Genomic DNA, 21,404 nt, shown 5'->3' on the forward strand with positions numbered 1-21,404 from the left:
AAAAAACGGAACACCCCCCCCCAATTTAGATAATCCAGTATGACCGCCAGGGAGGGAGGCTCAGTGGGGGACTGTTGGTATTTCCAAGCAGGGCAGATCATAGTGGAGTCAGCTCAGAACTTGCAGGAACAGGACGTTTCCACAGTGGGACATGTCACTGTGCGCTGAGCTACTGGGTTGGGCTCCAAGGGGCAAAGACTCAGTGACAGCCTGTTGGCCAATCCCTAAGCAGGGAGAGCAAGGCCCATAGCTCTACACAGCCCCAAGGGACCCAGAAGAACAATGCAGCATGAGCCAGGGCCTCCTATGAGGGCTGCACCATGCCAAGTCCAAGTGCTCCTCTGGACTTCTCATGCTACCTTGCCCAAGCAGGGGCCCAGGTGCTCTGCTTTGTGTCCAGTGAGTCTCTTCAAAGCCCACTGCCAAGTCAGAATCTGCTGAGCCCAAGTGGCTCTTGACAGGCTAGGTACTGCATTGTACCCTCTCATGCCCTTGAAATCCTGCACATAAAGGCCCTTGTACTGGGAACTGAGGGGCTGTGCTTCTAGGCCTTTGGGGTCACTGTGGCCCACTGTGTCCTGCTGACAAGTCATCAGACTCAGTAACCGGCCCTGGTCTTCTTGAGACACAAGGACCATCATGAGAGGTCCTTCCCTGGCAGCTCAGGGCAGGCACATCTTCCATAGAGTGCTGATGGCCAGCCCACAGGAGCATGGCTTGACCAGCCCTGGCCACAGGAGCTGAAAGGGAAGCTTCAGTCAGGTCCTGTTCTACAGTGCTCTCACCATCGCTGTGATGTGCGAGCTAGCCAGCAACCTCATGGGGGTCTCCCACGCTGTTGAGGCAATTGCCTTGTTCCTGGATGTCCTTTCCTGAAGATCAGAGTGACTCTGTCTAGTAGGGACTACTGAGCCTAGCAGGCTGTGGCTGCAGGAATGGCAGTGTGACACTCAAAACATTCAATAGTATGGTTTCGAAGTTGGCTCAGTGGTAGAGTACTTGCCTTGCATGCATGAGGCCCTAGGTTTGATTCCTTAGCACTAAATAAGCAGAAAAAAACGGAAGTGGTGCTGCAGCTCAAGTGGTAGGGTGCTAGCCCTGAGCTGAAAAACTGAGGGACAGCACCCAGGCCCAGAGTTTAGGCCCCACAACAGCCCCCCCCCAAAAAAAATCAATAGTATAGATAGTGGTCCTCAGCATGCCCTGTACTCTGCATGGCAACCCCTGATAATTCCAGCTCTCTGCATAGTGGTAACTTCTCAACCCCCATACCTAGTATTCTGAATACTGACCTTGAGTATTCCAGTATTCTGCACAGTGCCTCTTGGTCCTATACATAGCACTCCTGCCAGTATGCTTGGTACTGTACATAGTACCACCTCCATTGAAGATGTGGCCTTCTGCAGTGACCCCAGGATTTCAGTATTCTGTAGTGATCTCTTGGTATTGCTGGTACTCTGCACAGTACACCCTAGTATATTTAGTACTCTGTATAGTGTCATCTCCCCTGACGATGTGGCACTTTACACAGTGACTCCCTGTACTTCCAGTACACTACATGGTGACTTCCTAGTACTACTAGTACTCTGCACAGTGACTCCCTGGTATTCCTAGTGCCTCCCCTCTGCTCCCCAGTACTATACTTGGTACTCTGTATAATTGGCCCATCACATGCCTGGTGCTCTGCATGATAACACCCTGTTCCTGCACACCTGGCACTGCTCTGCACAGTGACCTCTTGTCCCCCTGGAACTCTGAATGGTGAATCTTGAGTCACTACCTGGTGGCCTGGCCTACCCCAAAGCACAAGTGCAGCTGGGTGACCTGCAGCACACAGGCCCCCCAATGTGACCCAGTATATACTACATGCTGCATGAGGGCATGAGTTCTCCTCACCATTCAGTGGAGCTGAGCAGGATGGGCAGGCAGTGGCTGACCTGGTGTTCCCTAAACTCTCTTGTGTAGATGACCCTACACCCACAGGGCACTGTTAACTTTAAGTTGGGACTCAGCAGGCCTATGGTAAAGCTTTGATGTGTTGAACAGGCCTCCAAGAGGAGTCCATGCTGCTGACTCACAGGCCATGTGTGAAGAACCCCAAGATAATCATCAAGGAGGTGGCACCAGCATTCACCTCATACAGCTGCTGAGAGTCACAGGGAATGGTATCAGGTTGGTTTGGAGTGAGACTCAGGACAGAGTTCAGATTGGTCACCATCCAGTGTTCACCCTCCTGTGTTCCCAGACTCCCCACACAGAAGGAGCTCCTATCACTATCAGCACACACTTCCAGCAGCCCGGGTGGAGGGCCCGTCTTCCTCAGCACCAGCTTCCTGCTCTACCAACTCAGCCTCTGGGTTCTGAGGAGGGAGCCAGTTCCAGGCCCAAGGAACTCTCCAAAACAGCCCAATGCATGTGCGGCTGAGCATCCAAAGCAGGCCCTGAATGTCTTCCTCTTAAAAAAACATACAATTGTGACAAGTCTAAATGTAATCATGCTCTAACCTGGTTGTGCCATTAATCTCCTAGCCACCAATGGGTAATTTAATTAGAGTGAGTTGTAATGAGCTACAATCATCAATTAGGACCATCGTAGCTAAGAGGAATGGAGAGGACCTGGAAGCCCCACCCCAGTGTGGCAAATATACATGTCAGCCCATGCTCTCTACTTCGTTACACCTGGGGCTGGCAGTGGAGTCTGCTGGTGTATGGTGTGATGCTCACCCAATGCAAATTAGGTGGGGGCACCTTGCTAGCAAGCTGGGAAGTTCACTTGATCTGTTCAGGATCTAGCAGGGCCAGCCTAGAAAGGTGTCTGGGATAGGGACAAGAGGTGCCTTTCATCCTCTTCTGTCCTCTCTGCCATCTGGTGGTACCAGGGCAGACTCAGAGCTCACACTTGGCTGGTGAAATGTTAGAGGTCCAGCTTGGCAAACAAACCTGACCTTGAACCAACAGCCAGGGGAGAGCAGTGGACTCCACATGTCAAATCATGACACAGAACTCTGAAAGCAGGAAAGACGTTTGTGATTACATATCAGACATCTGGTCTGGGTGCTGCCTGGCATGTACCTAGCCCTTGAGTTTTAGAGCTGGTAACCATAGCATGGGTCTAGGTCTTCCAGAGCCAAGTGCCATCTAGCTTACCTGTCCTTGGTGCTCTGGGATTGGACAGGGCTACAGTTCATCAAAGGGTGTGGAATCTACAGTGGGCAGAGGTGGCTCTGTGTGGAGATGACCTGGAGGGGACAGAGCCTGGGAGTTCCCATACTTTGGGGTAAGAGGAAGAGGGGCAGGTATGCAGCTCTGAGAGACCCAGCAGTGGAAAAGGTGGTGAGGAGGCAAGGCCTGTCACGTGTTGCAGGACAGCAGCAGATCCTACAGTTTGTCCAATTTTCCAGCCTAAGTTATTCTAAACAGACACCAAGAGGGGCTTGACGGGGGATAGGGGATTGTCAACAGATTTTTTTTTGGTTGTTGTTGGTCCTGGGATTTGAGCTCTGGGCCTGGGCGTTGTCCCTCAGCTCTTGAGCTCAAGGCAAGCGCTTTACCACTTGAGGCACAGCACCACTTCCAGTTTTCTGGTGGTTTATTGGAGGGAGGTAAGAGTCATGGCTTTCCTGCTCAGGCTTGCTTGAACTGTGATCCTCAGATCTCAGCCTCCTGAGTAGCTAGGAGTACAGGCGTGAGCCACCAGTGCCCGGCTTTCAACACATTCTAATACTTGGCAGCTCAGATGCCCCACAGGAGCTGACCCAACTGGGGCACAAGGCCGAGGCTGCTCACCCTGCCAGGGCCCTGTGCTCTGTGCTTGAGGGGAAGCCAGGCCTTTCATCAACCTAGAGCTGTGGTCAGCAACACCAGCTCTGGTAAGGAAGCTGGGAGGCGCCTGTACCAGGGGACAGGTCATCTAGACACTGGGGAAAGGCAGCTGTACCTCAGAGTTAAGAGGAGAGGTACACAGTCCCAGCAGCCAGCTCACTGTGTTATGGAGAACACAGTGTTTTCTGTCTTTCTGTGTAGGAAAGCCTGAACCAGGCTTCCATGGATGTTGGAAGAGACCATGACTAGGTCTGTGGTATCAAGGAGCGTGAAATGAACTAGGCGGTGGGACTGGTAGACCAGGAAGGGAGCAGCAACAGGCTGAGGCATGCATGATGACATGGTCACCATCCGTGACTACATTATTCCCTCTTGCCAACTAGGTGCCTATCACTTACTATCCAGTTCCAGCAAGACCCTCACCCTTTGCCTGATCATCTAGATGTCTGAGCGGGTCTCCCTCTCCCTATGACAATAATCCTAAGTAAATTCCCTTTTCTCCACATTACCTTTTGGTTTTCCTGGACAGAAGGTAGAAAGCAATATCCTTGGTGGGCCATGTTAGCCCAGCTAATGGAGATGTGTCTGGGGACAGTACAGGCGACTTATCCAAGGGCCTACCTCATTGGCACCTTGTAGGGCAGAGGGCTGTTTCTGGGCAGAGGGTGCCCTGGCAGCCTGGGTACGAGGCCCATCCTACTCTTGTCCCATGATGGCTCAGCACAGAGGTACAATCCTTTGGCTAGAGTCTGACAATCTCCACCACTCAGCTCCTGTGTCACCTGGGCTGGCCAGCTGACCTTGAGGTGTAAGTGAATATATCTGCCACTGGGAAGTACATGGAGAGACACATTGGCCTCTGAGGGAGCGTCCACAGGCAGCACCAAGAGAGGAGATGAAGACAGATTGGGGACAGCACACAGTAGGCACTCAGTAACTGTTTTCTGAGCCAGAACCCTCAACAGTAATGACAGGGACTTGGCTGACAGGAAACCTGGAGCCTGGACACCTCAGAAGGCCAACATGCAGCTCTTTACAGAAGTATAATACCATAACGAATACCCTATCCTTCCTGTTGTTCTATACTGTGTTCCAAAGTCTCTTGTCTCTCAGTGTTTTAAAAAGCTCAATCAAACATGAATGTCCCTGTGTGAGTTGATGCACAGCCCGCCTTGGCTGAGGTAGTGCTGGGCCTAAGGTGGCTGGTGAGGCCTGCACAAGAAGGGATGAGAAACCCCAAGGGAACTTGCTCTGGGGACAGCAGTGGCCAGGCAGTGTGTTGTCCTGTAGCTCAAGGCCCCTTCTGGACACCAGTTCTGGGTGCACTGAGAGGGGTACTATGAGGGGCTGGCCATAGAGGCTTATGTAATAAAGTAGAAGCCCACATGGGGGCTACCACCAAGACAATGAAGGGGCCACCTGTCTTCAGGAAGACAGACCGGAGTGCGAGGATGCTCTGTTGGGAAGGTTTGTATGCTGAGATGAGGCTGTGCCAGCAAGGAAAAGCAGATGTGTGGTTATTGGGCACAGGAGTACAGCTAACTGGGCTAAGGGGTTTGGACAAGAGGTTGAGGAGCCAAGCAACTTGCTTTGGTGGGCCCTGAGTGGGTGGGAAGGTCTCAGAAGGTAGCCAGCCCAACGTAGTTGGTCTGTGTCCTGGGGATTGGGTCTTGGTGCTTCCCCAAGGCAGCAGCTCAGAGTTTTCTTCCACCCTTGAACTAACAGACACTGTAAGCCTACTCTGAGAGAGACATCTGCAGTACCTCAGAGGCCCACAGCCCTGCATGAGAGAGGCATGGGGGAAAGAGGCTGGGCTGGCCCTGAGCCCAGGGGCTCAAAGCTGGGGAGTTTTAGGGGCACACAGTGGGCTGCACTTGATGCACACACAAGGGCCTAGTGAGCAGCATCAGTGCAAGGCTGAGGTGATAGATGAATAAATCCACATTTTATGCTCTGAGCCCTCATGGGGGCTGAGATCGTGGGGTATAAGAGGCTCCTGCTGTGGGAGATGGGGCTGCAGAGATGAGGCAACATAGAACCCTGCTTCCTAGACTCTCCTGATGGACTCAGAGCCTCTGCACAGGAAAGAGAATGTGCCCAGGCAAGGAAGCTTAGGGGTTATTGGTAGCCAGTGGCACCCCCTGGTGCACATACCCAGGGGAGGGTCATTTGTACAAGCTGTTGCCATCCTGGCAGAGGCTAGGACCTGCAAAGTGCAGAGGGGCTGACATGGCTGGAAAGGTCTGAGAGGTATCATGGGAGGGGCTGTCCTAGCTAGGTATCCCAGCACCTAACTAGGAAGGAGGAGGGGAGGGGGTGAGGCGCGGAGTACTGATCCTGAGGGTCCCATGGCACTGAGCACAGCTAACTGGGCTAACTGGAGCTCCCTTCAGAAGGAAAGGGGTATAGAATTGCTCTCACATATTGGCCTTACTTGGAGACAGGCGGCTTTTCATTAATTGCCTGGTGGGTTCAAGAATTGACCTGGGAAGGGAAGAATATCTTACAACACACCACCTGCTCCCTGTTCAATTGAGGCTTTATGTGGTCAGCGTAGCTGGGGGCCTCCTGCCTGGATGCCTAACACTCAGAGCACTAATCTAAGAGTAAGGAGGGCAGCAGGGGGAAGGCAGGATGGGGAGGGCAGGGTGGGAATGCCCAGGCCATGGGCACTGCAGCCTCCAAGGATAAACAATAGGCTGCTTGTACTCAGTGGGGTCAGGAGAGGCAGACTCAGTGCCGGGGCTAGACTGGAGGAAGGACTAATTTCCCTCTTCTCTGCAGGGCAGGGCAGGGCAGGGCAGTGAGGACAGGTTTTATGTGTTGGGACACAGGCCTAGCCCTGCAGGTGAAGCCCCTCTCTCTGCCCCACTCAGTTTAGTGAGTCAGGCCCTCTCTCTGTCACCCTAGAGCACCCAAAAGTTCTACTGCTGCAACTTTAACCCCCCTGGCATGGAGGGGCCTTTCTTCTGCCTGCTGCCTGTCTGCCAGTGAACACCTGCTGGGAACTGGCTGAAGCTGCCCAGCTCACAGGAAAACAGAAGCGGAGTGACCAAGGCAATGACTTACTCTGCTTTTGGAACCAAAATACCACTAGACAGCAAGTCCAAGTGAGGATCCAGCTTCCTGTGCTGGCTGCCTGCTAACACTTTGCTGCCCAGAACCTTCCACATGAACAGAACTGGGTGGCAAGAGGGTAGTGGCGTAAGTTCCCCTAACAGGGATCCCCTAACAGGATCCTGTTCATACACATGTGTGCTCTACGGAACACACACTCACTTGGGTCCTGGACTAGGAAAGTTACCAAGAGCCACGGGCGAGTACACACACAGTAGCTGCTAAGGGCTGGATTGAATCCTCAAAGGTCAGAGGCTGAAGCCCTACCCCAATATGGTACACCTGGAAATGGGACCTTTAAGGAGTTAATAAAATGTCCTATGGGTGAGACACTAACTCAGCAGGACTGATGCCCCAGTAAGAAGATAAAGTGTGTCTGTATGGGCACATGTGTGCGTGTGCGTTCATAAGGAAAAAAATGAGTGACGGAATCAGGCTCAGCTCAGCTTAGCTCATGCGTCTTGCCCAGCATGGCACCAGGAGGCATCTTCAGCACAGTGTGGTTGTCTTGCTGAGTGGAGGGGACAGACTAGTAACCTGGATAAGGCCTCTCTCCAGTGGCTGCATGATAAGTTCCATCACAGGACTCAGCTCCAAGAGGCTGAATGAGAAAGACCAAGCGGATGTGAGAGCAGTCCCAGAGGTCTCCCAGCCCGAAAGAAGAGTGAGCCATTGATGATGACAAAAGGCATTTACAGAAGGGTCATATCTCAGGGTAGGTTATACTAGTCCTAGCACAAAGGCAAGTCTAGAAAGCCCTGGCAAAGGTGAAACACAGGTCTGGAAAGAATCACGCTAACCCAGAAAGAATCAAGACTGCTAGGAAAAATCCAATACTCTTTCAAAGAAGACAACAAAATTTAGATACTCAATAACATAAAATTCACCATGTTCATCATATAATAAAACATTACTAAGCAGCCAGACATGTTGGCTCACACCTGTGAATCCCAGCTAACTGGGAGATGGAGATCAGGAGAATAGTGGTTTGAAGCCATACCAGGCAAAGGTAGAAGACCCCATATCTCAACCAATAAAAAGCTAGTGTGGTGGTATGTACTTGCGGTCCCAGCTGTGCACACAGGAAGCATCAACGGGAAGATCACGATTATATAAATATGAGACCCTATGTCAAAAATAGCTAAAGCAAAAAGGGATGGGCCATGGCTGAAGTAGTATAATACCAGTCTAACAAGTACAAAGGCTCCAAGTTCAAACCCTAATATTAGTCCTCCTCCATTAAACCAACTAAGCATGCAAAAAAAAAAAAGAAAATTATGATCTATAACCAGAAGAAAAATCAGCCAATCAAAACAGGTCCAGAAATGTGGGAATTTTCAGATGAAGACTTTAAAATACCAAATACAGATGTACTTCTGGCTTTAAGAGATCACATGACCTCTGTGAGAGCCTGGCAGGCAGCCTCTGAGATGGTCTTGAATGGCCCTGCCTCCTGGTATTCACCCTGGTGTTGTTTCCTCCCACATTGTACCAGGGTTGGTATGTGGGCACTATCAACAGGAAGTGGCAGGAGTGATGGCATCCCACTTTCAGGTTATAAAAGACATGCAGCTACCATCCTAGGTGGGCAGTGGTCCACAGCAATAGGGAGAGGTCTACAGATGAGTGTTTTAAACCTTCTGTCAACAGCCATAGAAGGCATTTGAAAGCAGGTCCTTTGGCTCTTACCAAGCTTGCAGAAAATGGTAACATGAGCTGACAGCATGCCTATACCCTCAGGAATGAACCTGAGCCAAACCACCCAGGCTAATCCAGACCAAACCCTGGTCCTAACTTTCTAAAACTGTGTGGGAGGCTGGGTGAGTTATTACATTTGTAATCCCAGCTACTAGGGGAGATGGGGAGACTGGATCAAGGTTCAGGCCAGCCTGAACAAAAGTATCAAGATCTTCATCTCTTAAATTGTGTCTGGTGGTACACACCTTCATTCCCAGCTATATAGGAGGTAAAAGTAGGAGAATTGTGTTGTAAAGCCAGCACCAAACAAAAACATGTAACCGTATCCCAAAAAAGTGTAAAAGAGCTTAGGACATAGGGCTTAAGGGATAGATCATCTGCTTAGCAAGTTTGAGGCCCAGAATTCAAACTCTACTACACCCCTCCCAAGCAAAAATAAAACAAAACAACCTGAAACTAGGAAAGATAACAAACACCATTGATGGTTTTGCATGCTAAGTTTTCAGGTAATTTGTTACAAAACAACAGACTACAAAAAAAAAAAAAAAAGGAAGCCCAAAATATTAAGGATGAGCCAAATGGACCTTACAGACTTGAACAGCAGTAATTAAAATGAAAAAAAAAAATCACTGGACAAGAGTAACTTTCCTCCAAAAGATAAGCTCAGTGCACTTAAAGACAGCAACAGAAATACCCAAACTCAGGCACAGAAGAGAAGACCAGTGATCAATAGGCTAAAGCCAACCAAGTAAAAATACGTTACACTAAATTCCAAAGAAAAACTAGGGTAGGGGTACAAAAACATTTAAAGAAAGGATAGCCCAAATTTGGGATCAGATCCTAAATCTCCATCAACTATCAACCCACAAATCCAAAGTGTTCAATGAACCACAGCAAACAAAGATGATCTCAAAGTCAGCTATAGGAAGAAAGACATATCACGTACAAGGGACAAAGATAAGACTGCTCGCATTCTTCTTGTCAGAACCCATGCCAGCCAGAAAGTGAGACAAACATCAGTACAATGTTGAAAGAAAAGAGGACTGTCAACACAGGATTGTACATCACATGAAAATGAAGAGGGAATAAGACACCCTCAGACAAAGGAGAACAGAAAAGATCTGCTGGTAGCAGACCTATGAGAAATGTTAAAGTTCTTCCTGCAAAAGAAAAATGTTGCCAGATGGGAATCTGGAAGCAACACACATGGAGATGGTGCCAGAAATAGTCAATATGTATGTACATTTAAAAGGTATTTTTGAATCACTTAGCTTTAAATGATAATGGCTTCTCCAAAAAAAAAATACCATAAATGTAATAAAAATCGCACAAAAAAGGGAGACCACTGGAAAAAATCAGTTTTGGGTTTGGGTTGTTTTTTTTTAAACATTAAGTAGTGCAATGTCATTAAAAGGCAGTCTGGGATGTTAATTATGCCTGTTGTGAACGCAGAGCAGGGGCTCACAAACCATCACCAGGGGCCACTTGATGTCTCTGCCTGCTTAGATAATAGAGTTCTACTAGACTAAAGCCAACGTCATTACCTATATAGTGCCTATGACCACAATGAAGAAGGGATGTAGCCACAGGTTGGCCCAAAGTCCTTGGGCAGCCCCAGTCACCAGCCTTGCCTCCTTTCTTCCTCAAGGACTGGGAGCTACTCCTCCACCTGGTTCAAGCTGGTAGTCCCCATGTGCCCTCTGGGAAAGGCTGGAAGCAGGCTTATTCCTGCAGGGTCAGGTGTGGGAGGGAGTAGGCTTGGCCTTGGACCAGGGACCTTTGACCATTGACTGACTCAGAAAAGTCCTCAAGGCTGGAGGAGAAAATGGGCTCAAGTGGTAGAGCACTTGCCTAAAAAGTTCAAACACTAGTACCACCAAAACAACGAAGCCTCTGGGGGAGGGGGACAACAATGCACAGCTGGAAGGCCTGGGAGCCTTGGCCCTGCCCACTCTTGGCTTTTCAAACAAAACTGGCGCTGGGCCTCACAGTCTTGTTTCATTTCCCAGGATGCCTGGACCTCTTGAGCACAGGGCATTTGCACAAACTGCAGGAATGGAAAGTAGTTCTCCCAGTCAGGGTTGCCGACCTCAAGAAGACAGCACATTTTCTTGGGTAAAAGTTGTCATCTGGCTCACTCCTAGCTTCATCTCTTTAACTTCTCTCAAGACAGGGAACTGCCAAGACAGCCCAGTCTTTACTCATCTGCGCAAATTTCTACCTGAGGCTGGCAACCTCTCCCTCCGGTGCTGGGGACCATGAACTTGGGACTCTGAGCAAGCTAGTTTTCACAAAGGGCCCTGTGGTCACTGCCCAGGGAGCTACCCTTGAACACCAGCCCTGACTCTCACCCCCACTTCAGGGACCTGGGTGTGTGTGTGGCTATACAAGTGGACATAAAGACTAGAACATCCTGTATGGTTGAAATTCCAGAGCCTGCTAAGCCTGACCAACATAGCTGAAGAAATAAGACAGGTTTTCAAGTCAGCATGAATTCTAAGCAACTCTATTTGAAATTCAAGGGACCTGAAAAGGCAAATTCAAATTAAAGTGTCTATCTAGATCTCATTGTTACGGCAAGAGACCAGAGGCTCCAAAAGCCTCTGCTGATAGGAGCCTGTGAATGGGCCTGATTGCCTGTAGGAGGGAGGGGAAGGGAGAGGGCGAGTAGCTGACGCCTCCTTCCCAGTAGCATCCTCTCTGCATCTCCCTTTGTCAGCCAGGCCTCATATGGTGCTGCCTCTGAGTATGTCCTCCATTAAGCAGAGCACGGAGGAGGATGCTGGGCCCATCCACCACCAGGGCCCCAGGCAGATCCCGAGTTCTAAGCCCTGGAGCTCTAAGCTGGAGCTGGTACTAAGGCAAGGATCTGAACCTTATCATCTCACAGACACCTATGTGAAGTACCTGAAGTTCTGAGAAATCATAGATCCTATATCACAAGCCACAAGAGCCACTGGGTCCCTTTCCAGAAGCAGCAGCATCTTCAGGAGGGTGAGGCAAAAAAGAGTACTCCACACCAACACACCTCTTCTCTGGACAGCCAGCTCCACCCAGGCCAGTAGCAGGTCAGACCTGCTTCTGACTTGAGCTTCAGCACCACAAGGAGGGACAGCTCCCTTCAGGGGATGCCCTAACTATGCCAACTCTATGGTAATCAGCACCAGCCAGTCTCCCAGCCCACGATGGGTCCCAAGATGGCCCACATCCCAGTTTACAGCAGAGGCAGTGAAACTGGGGACCAGGTCCACAAGGTACACCCAAAGGTTCTGTGTTTAAACTATCAGCATTCTCAGTCTGTTTTCCCACCTGAACCCAGATCCCTGGCCTCTCTATGTACATGACCTCACCCACAGAATGAAGGGGCAAGACCAGAGTATTCTTTGACCCTTGAGGTCTTCTATGACAAGAAAGGAAACTGGCATGGGCAGGCAGGTAGAAAGACTCATGGTTTCAGTCTGATACACAAGGGAGAAGGGGAAGCTGGGCTAGCTCCACGATCCCACCAAATACAGCCTGGTGGGAGGCCAGCCAGTCAGGCTACACACCAAATCCACAACTGAATGGCAGATGCTTACCTGCCCTCAGCTGTGAGGTCCTCACAGCCACCCTCACGAGACTAGGGCACGGGTGGCCCTCTCAAGGCCATGGAGGACATATGGCATGCGTCTGTCACTTGATACTGCTTGCTGCTCTTGTGGCACAATGGGACTGTCTACTACGCAGGACAAGGCTCAGAAGCCACTGGCTGGAATTCACTGGATGCCTACAAGGAGCAGTGTCTGGCAAAGTCTATCCCCTAACATTCCTGGGCCTACACTGTCATCATGCTCTCCTATTTCTCAGCCTAGTCATGGCAGAACTTTAATTCTCAAATCCCATCAGACAGAAAGAGCTACCCAGTGCATGGCTTGGCCAGGCAGGAGAATTTTGGGTCTGATAAGGAAGTAGGACAGAGCCTTGGATACAAGTAGTAGTGGAGGGGGGAAGGGAGGCGGAAACAGAGGGGGGGGAGAAAGAGAGACAGACAGACAGAGTGTGTATGTATAAACCTAACTTCCCTGGGAGATCCAAGCTCAGCTCCCCACTCTGTCACTCTGTGAATGACCCAGAGAGCCCCACAAGCCCCACACAGAACAGAGAGGCAGGAGGGGTGAGTAGGTCAAGAATGTCCTGGGGAGTGGACAGAAGGTACTCTCAGAACAGGGTGGGCACTGCAGCCTATGTATGAAGACAGTAAATAGGAAGTTACCAGTCAGAAGATAAAGATATGCATGCAGGTACACATCCCAACAGCTGGAACACCCAGTCTTCTCCACTGGATCCAATGTCAGAGCCAGAGAGCAGAGTGGTGGGAGGCACAGTAGACGGGAGGAGAGGGGTCTAGAGGATGAACTCACTATTTAAGAGCCTGCCACCTCCCCAAGCATCTGAGAAGTGGTATTGCAAGCCCAAATTGTCCCAAGGAAACTGAAACAATTTGCTCAAGGCCAACCCTGAAGCTACAGATGAGGTGCTAGACACCCACGGCCTAGTTTTCCCCCATGATTGTGCACAGCACCTTTCTATAGCCCAAGTGACTGAGGATGAGGGATCTGGCCAAGGATTGGTGGGATGCTGCACAGCCCCAGCATTTTTACAAACCCCAGAATGCTCCCCACCAGTCTGTCAACCACAGACTCTGGTCAGCAGTAACAGGAAAGCACTAGCCTAATGTGAGACATTATCAACAAAGGAAACCATGTGGCAAGGCCCAGGATATTGGAAACATTTTTCTGTAAACCTATGATTTTTTTGGGGGTGGGGAGAGAGGTGTTGGTCATGGGGTTTGAACTCTGGGTCTGGGCACTGTCCCTCAGCACTTCAGCTCAAGGCTAGCACTCTATCACTTGAGCCACAGCACCAATTCTGGTTTTCTGGTGGTTTATTGGAGATAAGAGTCTCACAGACTTTCCTGCCAGGGCAGGCTTTGAACAGAGATCCTCAGATCTCAGCCTCCTGAGTAGCTAGGATTATAGCCGTAAGCCACTGGTGCCCAGCCCTATGAATTGTTTTTAAAGCTCATTAATTTTCAAAAGCCCAAAGAAAATTATTTTATGCTCTAGAAATTATGTAAAGTTCAAAGCTCAGTGCCATAACTGAAGTTTTATTTGATTGTGGTCATCCTATGGCTATACATCGTCTGAGTCTGAGGTCTGAGGGAAGATGCCTGCAGACCCTGGTGTGCACAGCAGCTTGAGGAGGTCACTGTGGAAGCTGTGGACTTCAAGCACATGGCAGACAGGCCAAGCAAGGTCCAGCATCCTACAAACAGCATTTCAGCAGGTGTGCTTAGGGGAAGGAAGTGAATAGACCACCAAACCATGTGAACATTTGAAATCACCCTTCTGTATTCATTCTGTGGATACAGATATCCAACAGACCCAGGCTCTCTGGATGGTGGGGCACATAGACCAGCAGTGCCCACACATGCCCCGGGCACAGGGGAGCTGCACATCACTTGGCTCTTCTTTCCACACACAAACCTGATGCTCTCTAGCAGTCCTAGCACTGAGGATGCAGGTGTGCAGAAGCTGGCCACCTCCTTACCTGCCCTTTCTGCTTTTTGCGTGAGCCCTATCAGCTTCTGGAGAGCTAGGTAGTCAGAATCACAATGAATATGGGCAGAACCACATCTGTACCGAGGCTGGGCCTGTCCTATCAGGCAGGTGGATCAACTCCTATTTAAATAAGTACCACTCATGCGCCCAGGCACAAAGCCTCTAGAAGAAGGGGACACAGTACCACCTGCGAGTCAAGCTAGATCTCTTGCAAAGAACACTGAATCTACATCACACATGGGACAGTGCCACTGACCCATGCTGGCAGGGAAGATCTCAAGGTTGCTATGGTCCAGCAGCTTGTTGAAAGTTCCTACACTGGCATGGAGTGAGATCTTCAGCAACAAACCCACACAATCCTACTGCCCCCAGAGTCTGTACTAAGGCAGAAATACCCAGCTCAGCCATGGTGATGGGGAAGGTGGGAAGATGTGCCATAGGCTGCCTACCAAGCAGGAACTATAAGCCACACCAGTCACACTTAGGACTTGGCATTTATGCACACAGATCATTCCCCTTATGGGCTAGCTACTAGCCCCTTTCAGTCTCGTTCCCCAGGCCTAGAGTCTCCAGTTAATGGACTAAGCCACACAGCACAGCACCAACCTGCACTGGTGCCTTTGTGCTTCTAGAATCTTCATCTGCCTCTAGCCCTGGTTAGAACCTGCAGGCTCTGGGTCTTGCCAAATCATGGCGCATTCCCAGGCATGGAGTTAAGGCCCACAAGGTCACCTGCTCCTCACAGGTTTTGTTACAAATCATGTTTGTTGTGTGGTGTTGGCCTAGTTGTTCAATCCCTCGGTTATGTTTTTTTCCCTTGCATGACCGGAAGTTTTCTTGCTAGATTAGGGGAGGGTGGGAAGGCAGGGTGGGTCCTTGTGAGCCACAGGAAGGAAGCTAGATCAGCAGGGACAGACTGGGAGTCCAGGTACTCCTGATGTAAGGAGTGCACTGTCCCATGTGATAGTATGGTACCTCGTCAGTCCTGGCCTGCAGTGCAGGGCAGGGTGAAACAAGCCTTTGCAAGGAAATGCTGAAGACTCAGACATGAGTCCATTTGGGAGGGAGGACAGGCTGCTCTGAAGCCAAGCTCTCTTGCTTTCCTGCACACATGGCAGCCCGGGCAGCAGCTCCTCCACCCACTCGGCAGCAGTGGCTGGGTCTGCACAGGGATGGAAAGCGTGGTGTTAGTGCTGCATGCAAACCCTCAATTATCCCAGTGCACATCTGCAGAACCTGCTCGGCTGGAAACAGACCTCAGCTATTTCTAACTTCCTCAGACCCCTTCCTGCCTGCCTGCCTGCCTGCCTGGAAGTCATGTTCAGGAAAATAAAATAAGCAGAAGTGGCTGGGATAGGATGTGAGTGTGTGCTAAGTCAGCCATGATCACACTGGGCCCAGTGGCTGCATGGGGACAAGGCCCTGGGCCCAGCCTACCGTTTGGTCTGTTTATCTTTCCTCTTGCTCTCTCCCCATCCATCTGTCCAGCAGACTGTTGGTATGACTTGGCCGGCAGATGAAAGATGGCATTAGTGGCACCAGCAGGTTCTGGCACCTCTGTTCCCAAGGGCAGAGAAAAGGCAGAGGTGGATAAGATGGGGGCAAAGCCAGCTTTGGTATACTGGTGACAGACTTCCTGCTGGAAGGCTTGATGGCGCACACTGTCTCTCAGCCCAGGGGCAGGACTGCCAAATCAGCTCAGAGGATCCTTAGCCACAGACAAGTCACAGGAGGACCTGGCACCAAGAAGGTCTGGTAGGGTCATCCAGATGCCCAGTGAGACCATGGTTCTACAGGCCTCTGTAGGGCCTGCACCCTGCATTAGGAAAGGCACAGGACTACAAGGCTGAGGGGGTGGGACCCCAGCTCCTCCTCTGTGAACCCCCGCTGCAGGTCCACTGTGGAAACTACTGTGACAGGCAAGACAGGTGCTCGGGGCATTTGTGGGTCAGGCTGAGGCAGCCAGTAGGGGCCTTCCAGCTCCCATGGTGGGCCTGCTCTCCCAGTGTCTGTCTAGTATGAGGTCCCTATGTGTATTTCCCATGAGTGGTCAAGGAGGGAGGGGCACAGGCCAAGAGGAAATTCTCAGACTCAGGCCCCATTGTCCACAGCCTTGCCCTCTACCAGAACTTAACAAGGAATAAAGTACTAGGATGTCTGGAGGGTCCTGAGACCATTGCATCCTTGCTCCTGAGACAGCCACCACACCCAGTGCCCACCCATGGTCCCAGGAAATGATCTGAAGTAGGTCACTACATGATACATGGGCCTTACCAGGCCACTATTCAATATGGCCCTCATTAGGTCATGCCACAGTCTCCCAAAACTTGTGTACATTCTGAGACCTGTGGAACAACAGCTTGTCAGGGAGACACCAGAGCTGCCACACTGTTTTGTAGCAATCACAGGGGTAGCTGTGGGTCACGTGGGGCCTGAGCTCCTGAGGAGCTACCCAAGCCACTGCCTGAGGGGAGTGTTCACCTGCTGACCCCAGCAGAGTACAGCGGGAGGTCTCTGTGCCCCTCCAGCCATAGTGAAGGAGCCACCTAAGGCTGGAAGGGCTGACGCCTCTGCAGCCTTGGAATAAGTATAGGTCAGATTTTCTGGTCAGGATAGTCTCCAGAGGCACAAACCCACCTTCACAGATGTCAGGGGCACTGTGACTAGACACAGATAGGCAGTCAGTGGACAGTAGAAGCAGTGGAAAAGTGCAACTTAGCTGCCCATGTGGTGAATGTGTCTGGAGGGGTGGGGTCAGTGGCTACTCTTTCTCTCCACCAGATGTGTCCTGTGGAGGGCTTAATCATAATGTGGCCTTCTGCAGGGCCACCTGCTGGTCAGGGCATACAGCTGGCTTCACATATACCTAGGAGGAAACCTCAGGAGGGCTGGAAGAAGGTGGAGGTACACCTGGGTCTGTGAGGACAGGAACTGGTGCAAAGGTGACTTGCTCCCACAGGCATGAGCATAGACATGGTAACCTTGACTATCTACTAGAGGCCAAGTCTCACAAACTATTCTCTTCTTTTGGACTTTCTATATTTTCAACAATCAATAAATACAGAATACTTTAGAAGGCTTTCTGAGGTCTCCCTGGAGGAGGTTTCTGTAAGATCAATCACTGCAGTGAGTTCTGCCTTGTGATCTCCAGCCCTGTCTGATAAGTGACTGTTCCCAAGCACATCTTCATTTACCTAATCTTTTTCCAAGAACAGGACTTCTACAGTACATCAAATTAAACACCCATCAGTGATCCTGAGGTGTTCAAAAGTACACAGAATTATACAAAAGTGAAGAAATACACTTCTGATAGCCTATTTGTTTAAAGGCTTTGGGCATCTGAATATTTATTTACTTACTCAAAGCTTTCAGGATTTCAGGAAGCGTAAAAATGGATGAACGTAATATGACATCTAGAGAATTTACAGGATGTGCTGAGAAACAGCAGGACAGTGGACACCATGCCTGAGGCACTGTTCTGGCCACAAAGACAGGGGAGATTGTGCATGAGGGGACAGATGGGACAGGAACAAGGAAAGCAAGCCACTGGTCTGAATAAAATGAAACCAGGGAGCCATTGTTCACTTTTTGTTAAACGCTGCTTGAATTTCTGTAGGTCACACCAGGGATAGCTAGCAGATAAAAGTGAAAGTTGGCCCCTTTTCTGTGAAGAGACTGCTGGGAGCTAAGGTGGCTCATGAATATCTGCAGCTGGCCAGTCCTAAGAGGGGCTACAGCTCTGTCTCAGCCTCCTATAATAAGTGCTGGATCAACCCTTCCTGATAGGCACTCAACACCTCCACCCCAAGATAGGAGCACAACACCATCTTCACCAGTCATGAATAAGCCAGTCACCCCAGATTTCCAGCGGCCTGATGCCCATGCAAGGCCACCAACCTACTGTCCATGTGACTGCTCCTTCTGTTGCTGGAACTGCCCACCATGAGGACTCCTTGACCCCATGTCTCTAGAAGTACAAGGCTGGCCACAGCTCATCCACAATGCAAGTGAGCCACACTGCTCTGGCCATAGTGAGGTCCCTCCTTAGGTGCCTCTGGCCTCACCTGTCTGTCATGGGCTGGTACTCCACGTAGCTCATATAAGGCAGCAGTTCTACTCAGTGCCTAGCCCTCTTGCCTCAGGGACTCTCTGGCTGCCTGTGGAGTTGGCCCTGGCTCTTCCAGTCAACTTTAAAGATTGACACCTTTGGCCAAGTCACTTGTCAGCAAAGACATGCACCTGGCTTTTCCCTTCCAGTGGCTATGAGAGGGTCTAGGTCTGACAGCTCTGAAGGTACCCATCCCTGCTCTTCTGTAACTTTAGTCCTTTAGGTGGTGACATATACCACGATGCCCCCAACCTGCAGAGACAATACATGGTTGACATAATGCAGATGCATGATATGAAAAAGCGAGAGGGACAAGTCAAAACTAGAGTCAAAGGCCTAAGTGGCCCAGTGCCCCCTTCTGTCCTAGCAAAACCAGGCCTTGCTGACACTAGACTGGCTAAGCTGAAAGGTGCCATTCATTATACCTGATTAGAAGGGAAATGTGAGCTTGGTGACAGCAGTTGTGGCCATGCTACAGAGCCTACCTTGAAGACGAGGCAGTCTGTCTTGTGCTCTGCATACTGAGAGGTCAGCCGGTACTGGCCCGCCGTGGTTACATCTACCTGATAGCCCGTCAGTGTGTAGCAGGCCTTGCGGAATTCCTGGATCTTGGTCTGGAAAACCTCCTTGAGCCTTTGGTTCTTCAGCTCAGCACTCTCCACCTGCTTCCGCAGCTCTGTAGGGAGAGGACAGGAGATTGTGAGCTCATCACCAAGATGCTGTGACCCAGAGCAGGGGCCAGACATAGACACGGAGGAGAGCCAGGTAGCAAGAACAAGCCACACCCTCACCCAAGTCCCAGCGCCTGGAGATGACTGAGGAAGCACTGCATCTGCGGGCCCGGATCTGGCCACTCAGAAGACTTGGAATGAAAAGGACAAGCTGATAAGCAGTGTGACCTTCTGGTGGCAGTGATAATAAAGTTACTGTATTAACAACAGTAACTTGAAAGAAAACAGAGACTCTGCAAAAGACAGATGTTGGAGCCAGATACCCCAGGCTCCCAGCTTTGAATTCTATGCCAACCTGGAGGGGTTTTTTTTGGAAACTAGTTCTCAGCAATGACCAAGAGCAACACAAAAGGCACTCCAGGTCACTGTTAGGAGGGAGGTGACTGGTCTTTACAGGTCAGCAGAGTCCAGGTCAGGCTGCTCTGGAGGCACAGCACTACGAATGACGGTCTGGAGTGGAAGGCTTGGATGTGCAGAGGCACAGTGGACCTGGCTAAGCTTGATCACTCCCAGGCTGCAGCCTGAGACCCTGTAGGGCTGGGCACCTACCCCTATGAGCTAGAACAGCATCAGCATAGTGGGATTGGAGAGACAGGGAGATGGATGGAAACCATCATTTTACTTCAAGGCCACTGTGAGGAGGGTGTCCCCCCAGATGTGTTAAAGGACTACAGATGAGCTGGGAGATGCCCGCCAGCCCCACTGGGAACCCAGTTCACATATCTTTCAGGATAGATCACCCCCCTTCCTGTCCATTGTGGTTTACTGCCACTCGGGGAGAAACCAGCTGTGCAAAGCCACCAGGAGGATGCACGATTATCATGAATCTTTCACTGAAGGTGCCTTCCGAGTAATTAAACCTTGATTTATCCCCCTCGTTAATTACTGAGCCTGGCTCCACTTAAACATGCACAGAGCTGCCTCCTGAGCTGGGTGCTTTCTGGAGGTCTTGCCTGGAACTCAGGAAAGTTTCTTGAAGGGTTTGGGTCTGCTGCAGTGGGGATAAGGGAGAGGATGTGAAAGGTTGGTGCCCAACTGGCCATGAAGGTGATGGACAAATCTCATCCTGCCAGCCAGACCTGGGTGAACCCTATCTTGCCTGAAAGGTGAACTACTAGCTGCTAGCCTTCCTCTGCTGTGATACCGGACAAGGGACAGGATGGTGTCTGCCTGGCTGGGAAGGGTGTGCATGTATGAAGTTAACACGCGCAATGATGCTTTGGTCAGGGGGCACAGAGCTTCTCTGAGTCATAGTGAGCTCGGAGGCCAATTTGCTCCATGGTCCAGGTCCAGCACAGAGGCTCTGCTTGGCTGCCTACAGTAGTGGAGCAAAACATCTGGACACAGGCCCTGGGGCACAATGGGCCTAGGTGGCTTTCTGGAAAGCTGGGTAGGGGTGGGGGTATCCATCTTCCATAGGGGCCAAGTGGGAACCAAAAGCCCTTGAGGAAGACGTGGGGAAGTCTGGGCTCCAATGTGATCCTGCCATCTTCACATCCTCACCTAACTGCAGGGTGACAGGGCCCTGGCTGTCTTCAGACTCCATCTTGAGGATCTAATCAACAGCTAGGAGGCTAGTTGCATATTGAGGGCTGTACTGTGAACAACTACATGGATGGTACAAGCCCAGCCCCCTATCACACATACACATTTACTTCACAGCCATATCACCAAGATGTAGTGATGAGCCCATTCCCCACTTCACAAATGAAGCATCTGAGGCTTACAATGCAAACCCTCCTGATTATAGGGGTGAAGTGCTCAGGCAGGGCTGTTCCTGCCCTCACTGTCAATCACACTGCAGAACATTCAAGAACCACATTGAGCAAGGTGTCCTGAAGCTGGGAGGAGACAGCCTGAAAAAAACCAGCTTGTCAGAGGGTTGCATAGCAATGTCCAGCTGTGGGGCTGTGGCTGCATGGCCACTGGTCCTGTCCTGGCTGCTCCTGAATTTACTATCTTATATGCAGCCGAGAGCCCGTCCAGTGGGAAGCGGGCCAGAGTCCTTGATTAATGGAGTAATCAGACTTTGGAATCAAAAGGTTAACTGGCAGTCCTGACCTGTATTCATCCTGCGTCTCAGGATGGAGCCCCAGCAGGAGGAAGCCTACGCCACACAGAGGGAGAAACTCACAGTCCACACTTCAGGGGTGATATTTTAGTCCTGCCAGGATCTCCTGCCTTTGATATATCACACATGTCTAGGGGAAAAATGAAACCTCGGCAATAACACAACCTGACCTTGGAGAAGGAAATGGGCCCCATTTGTGCAGTTCACTGGCCTGGGAAGCAGGTGAAGCTCAGGTCTGCAGGAGCATGCCTACAGTT

General features: G+C 50.7%; 1 protein-coding gene across 2 annotated transcripts in view; it reads right to left on the reverse strand.

Moving 5' to 3' along the window:
• Positions 1-21,404, reverse strand: part of Mad1l1 (MAD1 mitotic arrest deficient-like 1 (yeast)) — a 299,325-nt gene that overhangs the window by 39,792 nt on the left and 238,129 nt on the right. The window contains exon 17 of one of the 2 annotated variants that reach the window (XM_013023364.1): positions 18,909-19,021. In XM_013023364.1, coding sequence (XP_012878818.1) covers positions 18,909-19,021 — 113 coding nt within the window. Of the gene's footprint in view, positions 1-18,830; positions 19,022-21,404 lie in introns of both variants that reach the window. The other variant, XM_013023363.1, reaches the window with a different exon arrangement.

The sequence above is a fragment of the Dipodomys ordii genome, unplaced genomic scaffold, assembly GCF_000151885.1.
Source record: "Dipodomys ordii isolate 6190 unplaced genomic scaffold, Dord_2.0 Scaffold68, whole genome shotgun sequence".
Lineage (NCBI taxonomy): Eukaryota > Metazoa > Chordata > Mammalia > Rodentia > Heteromyidae > Dipodomys > Dipodomys ordii.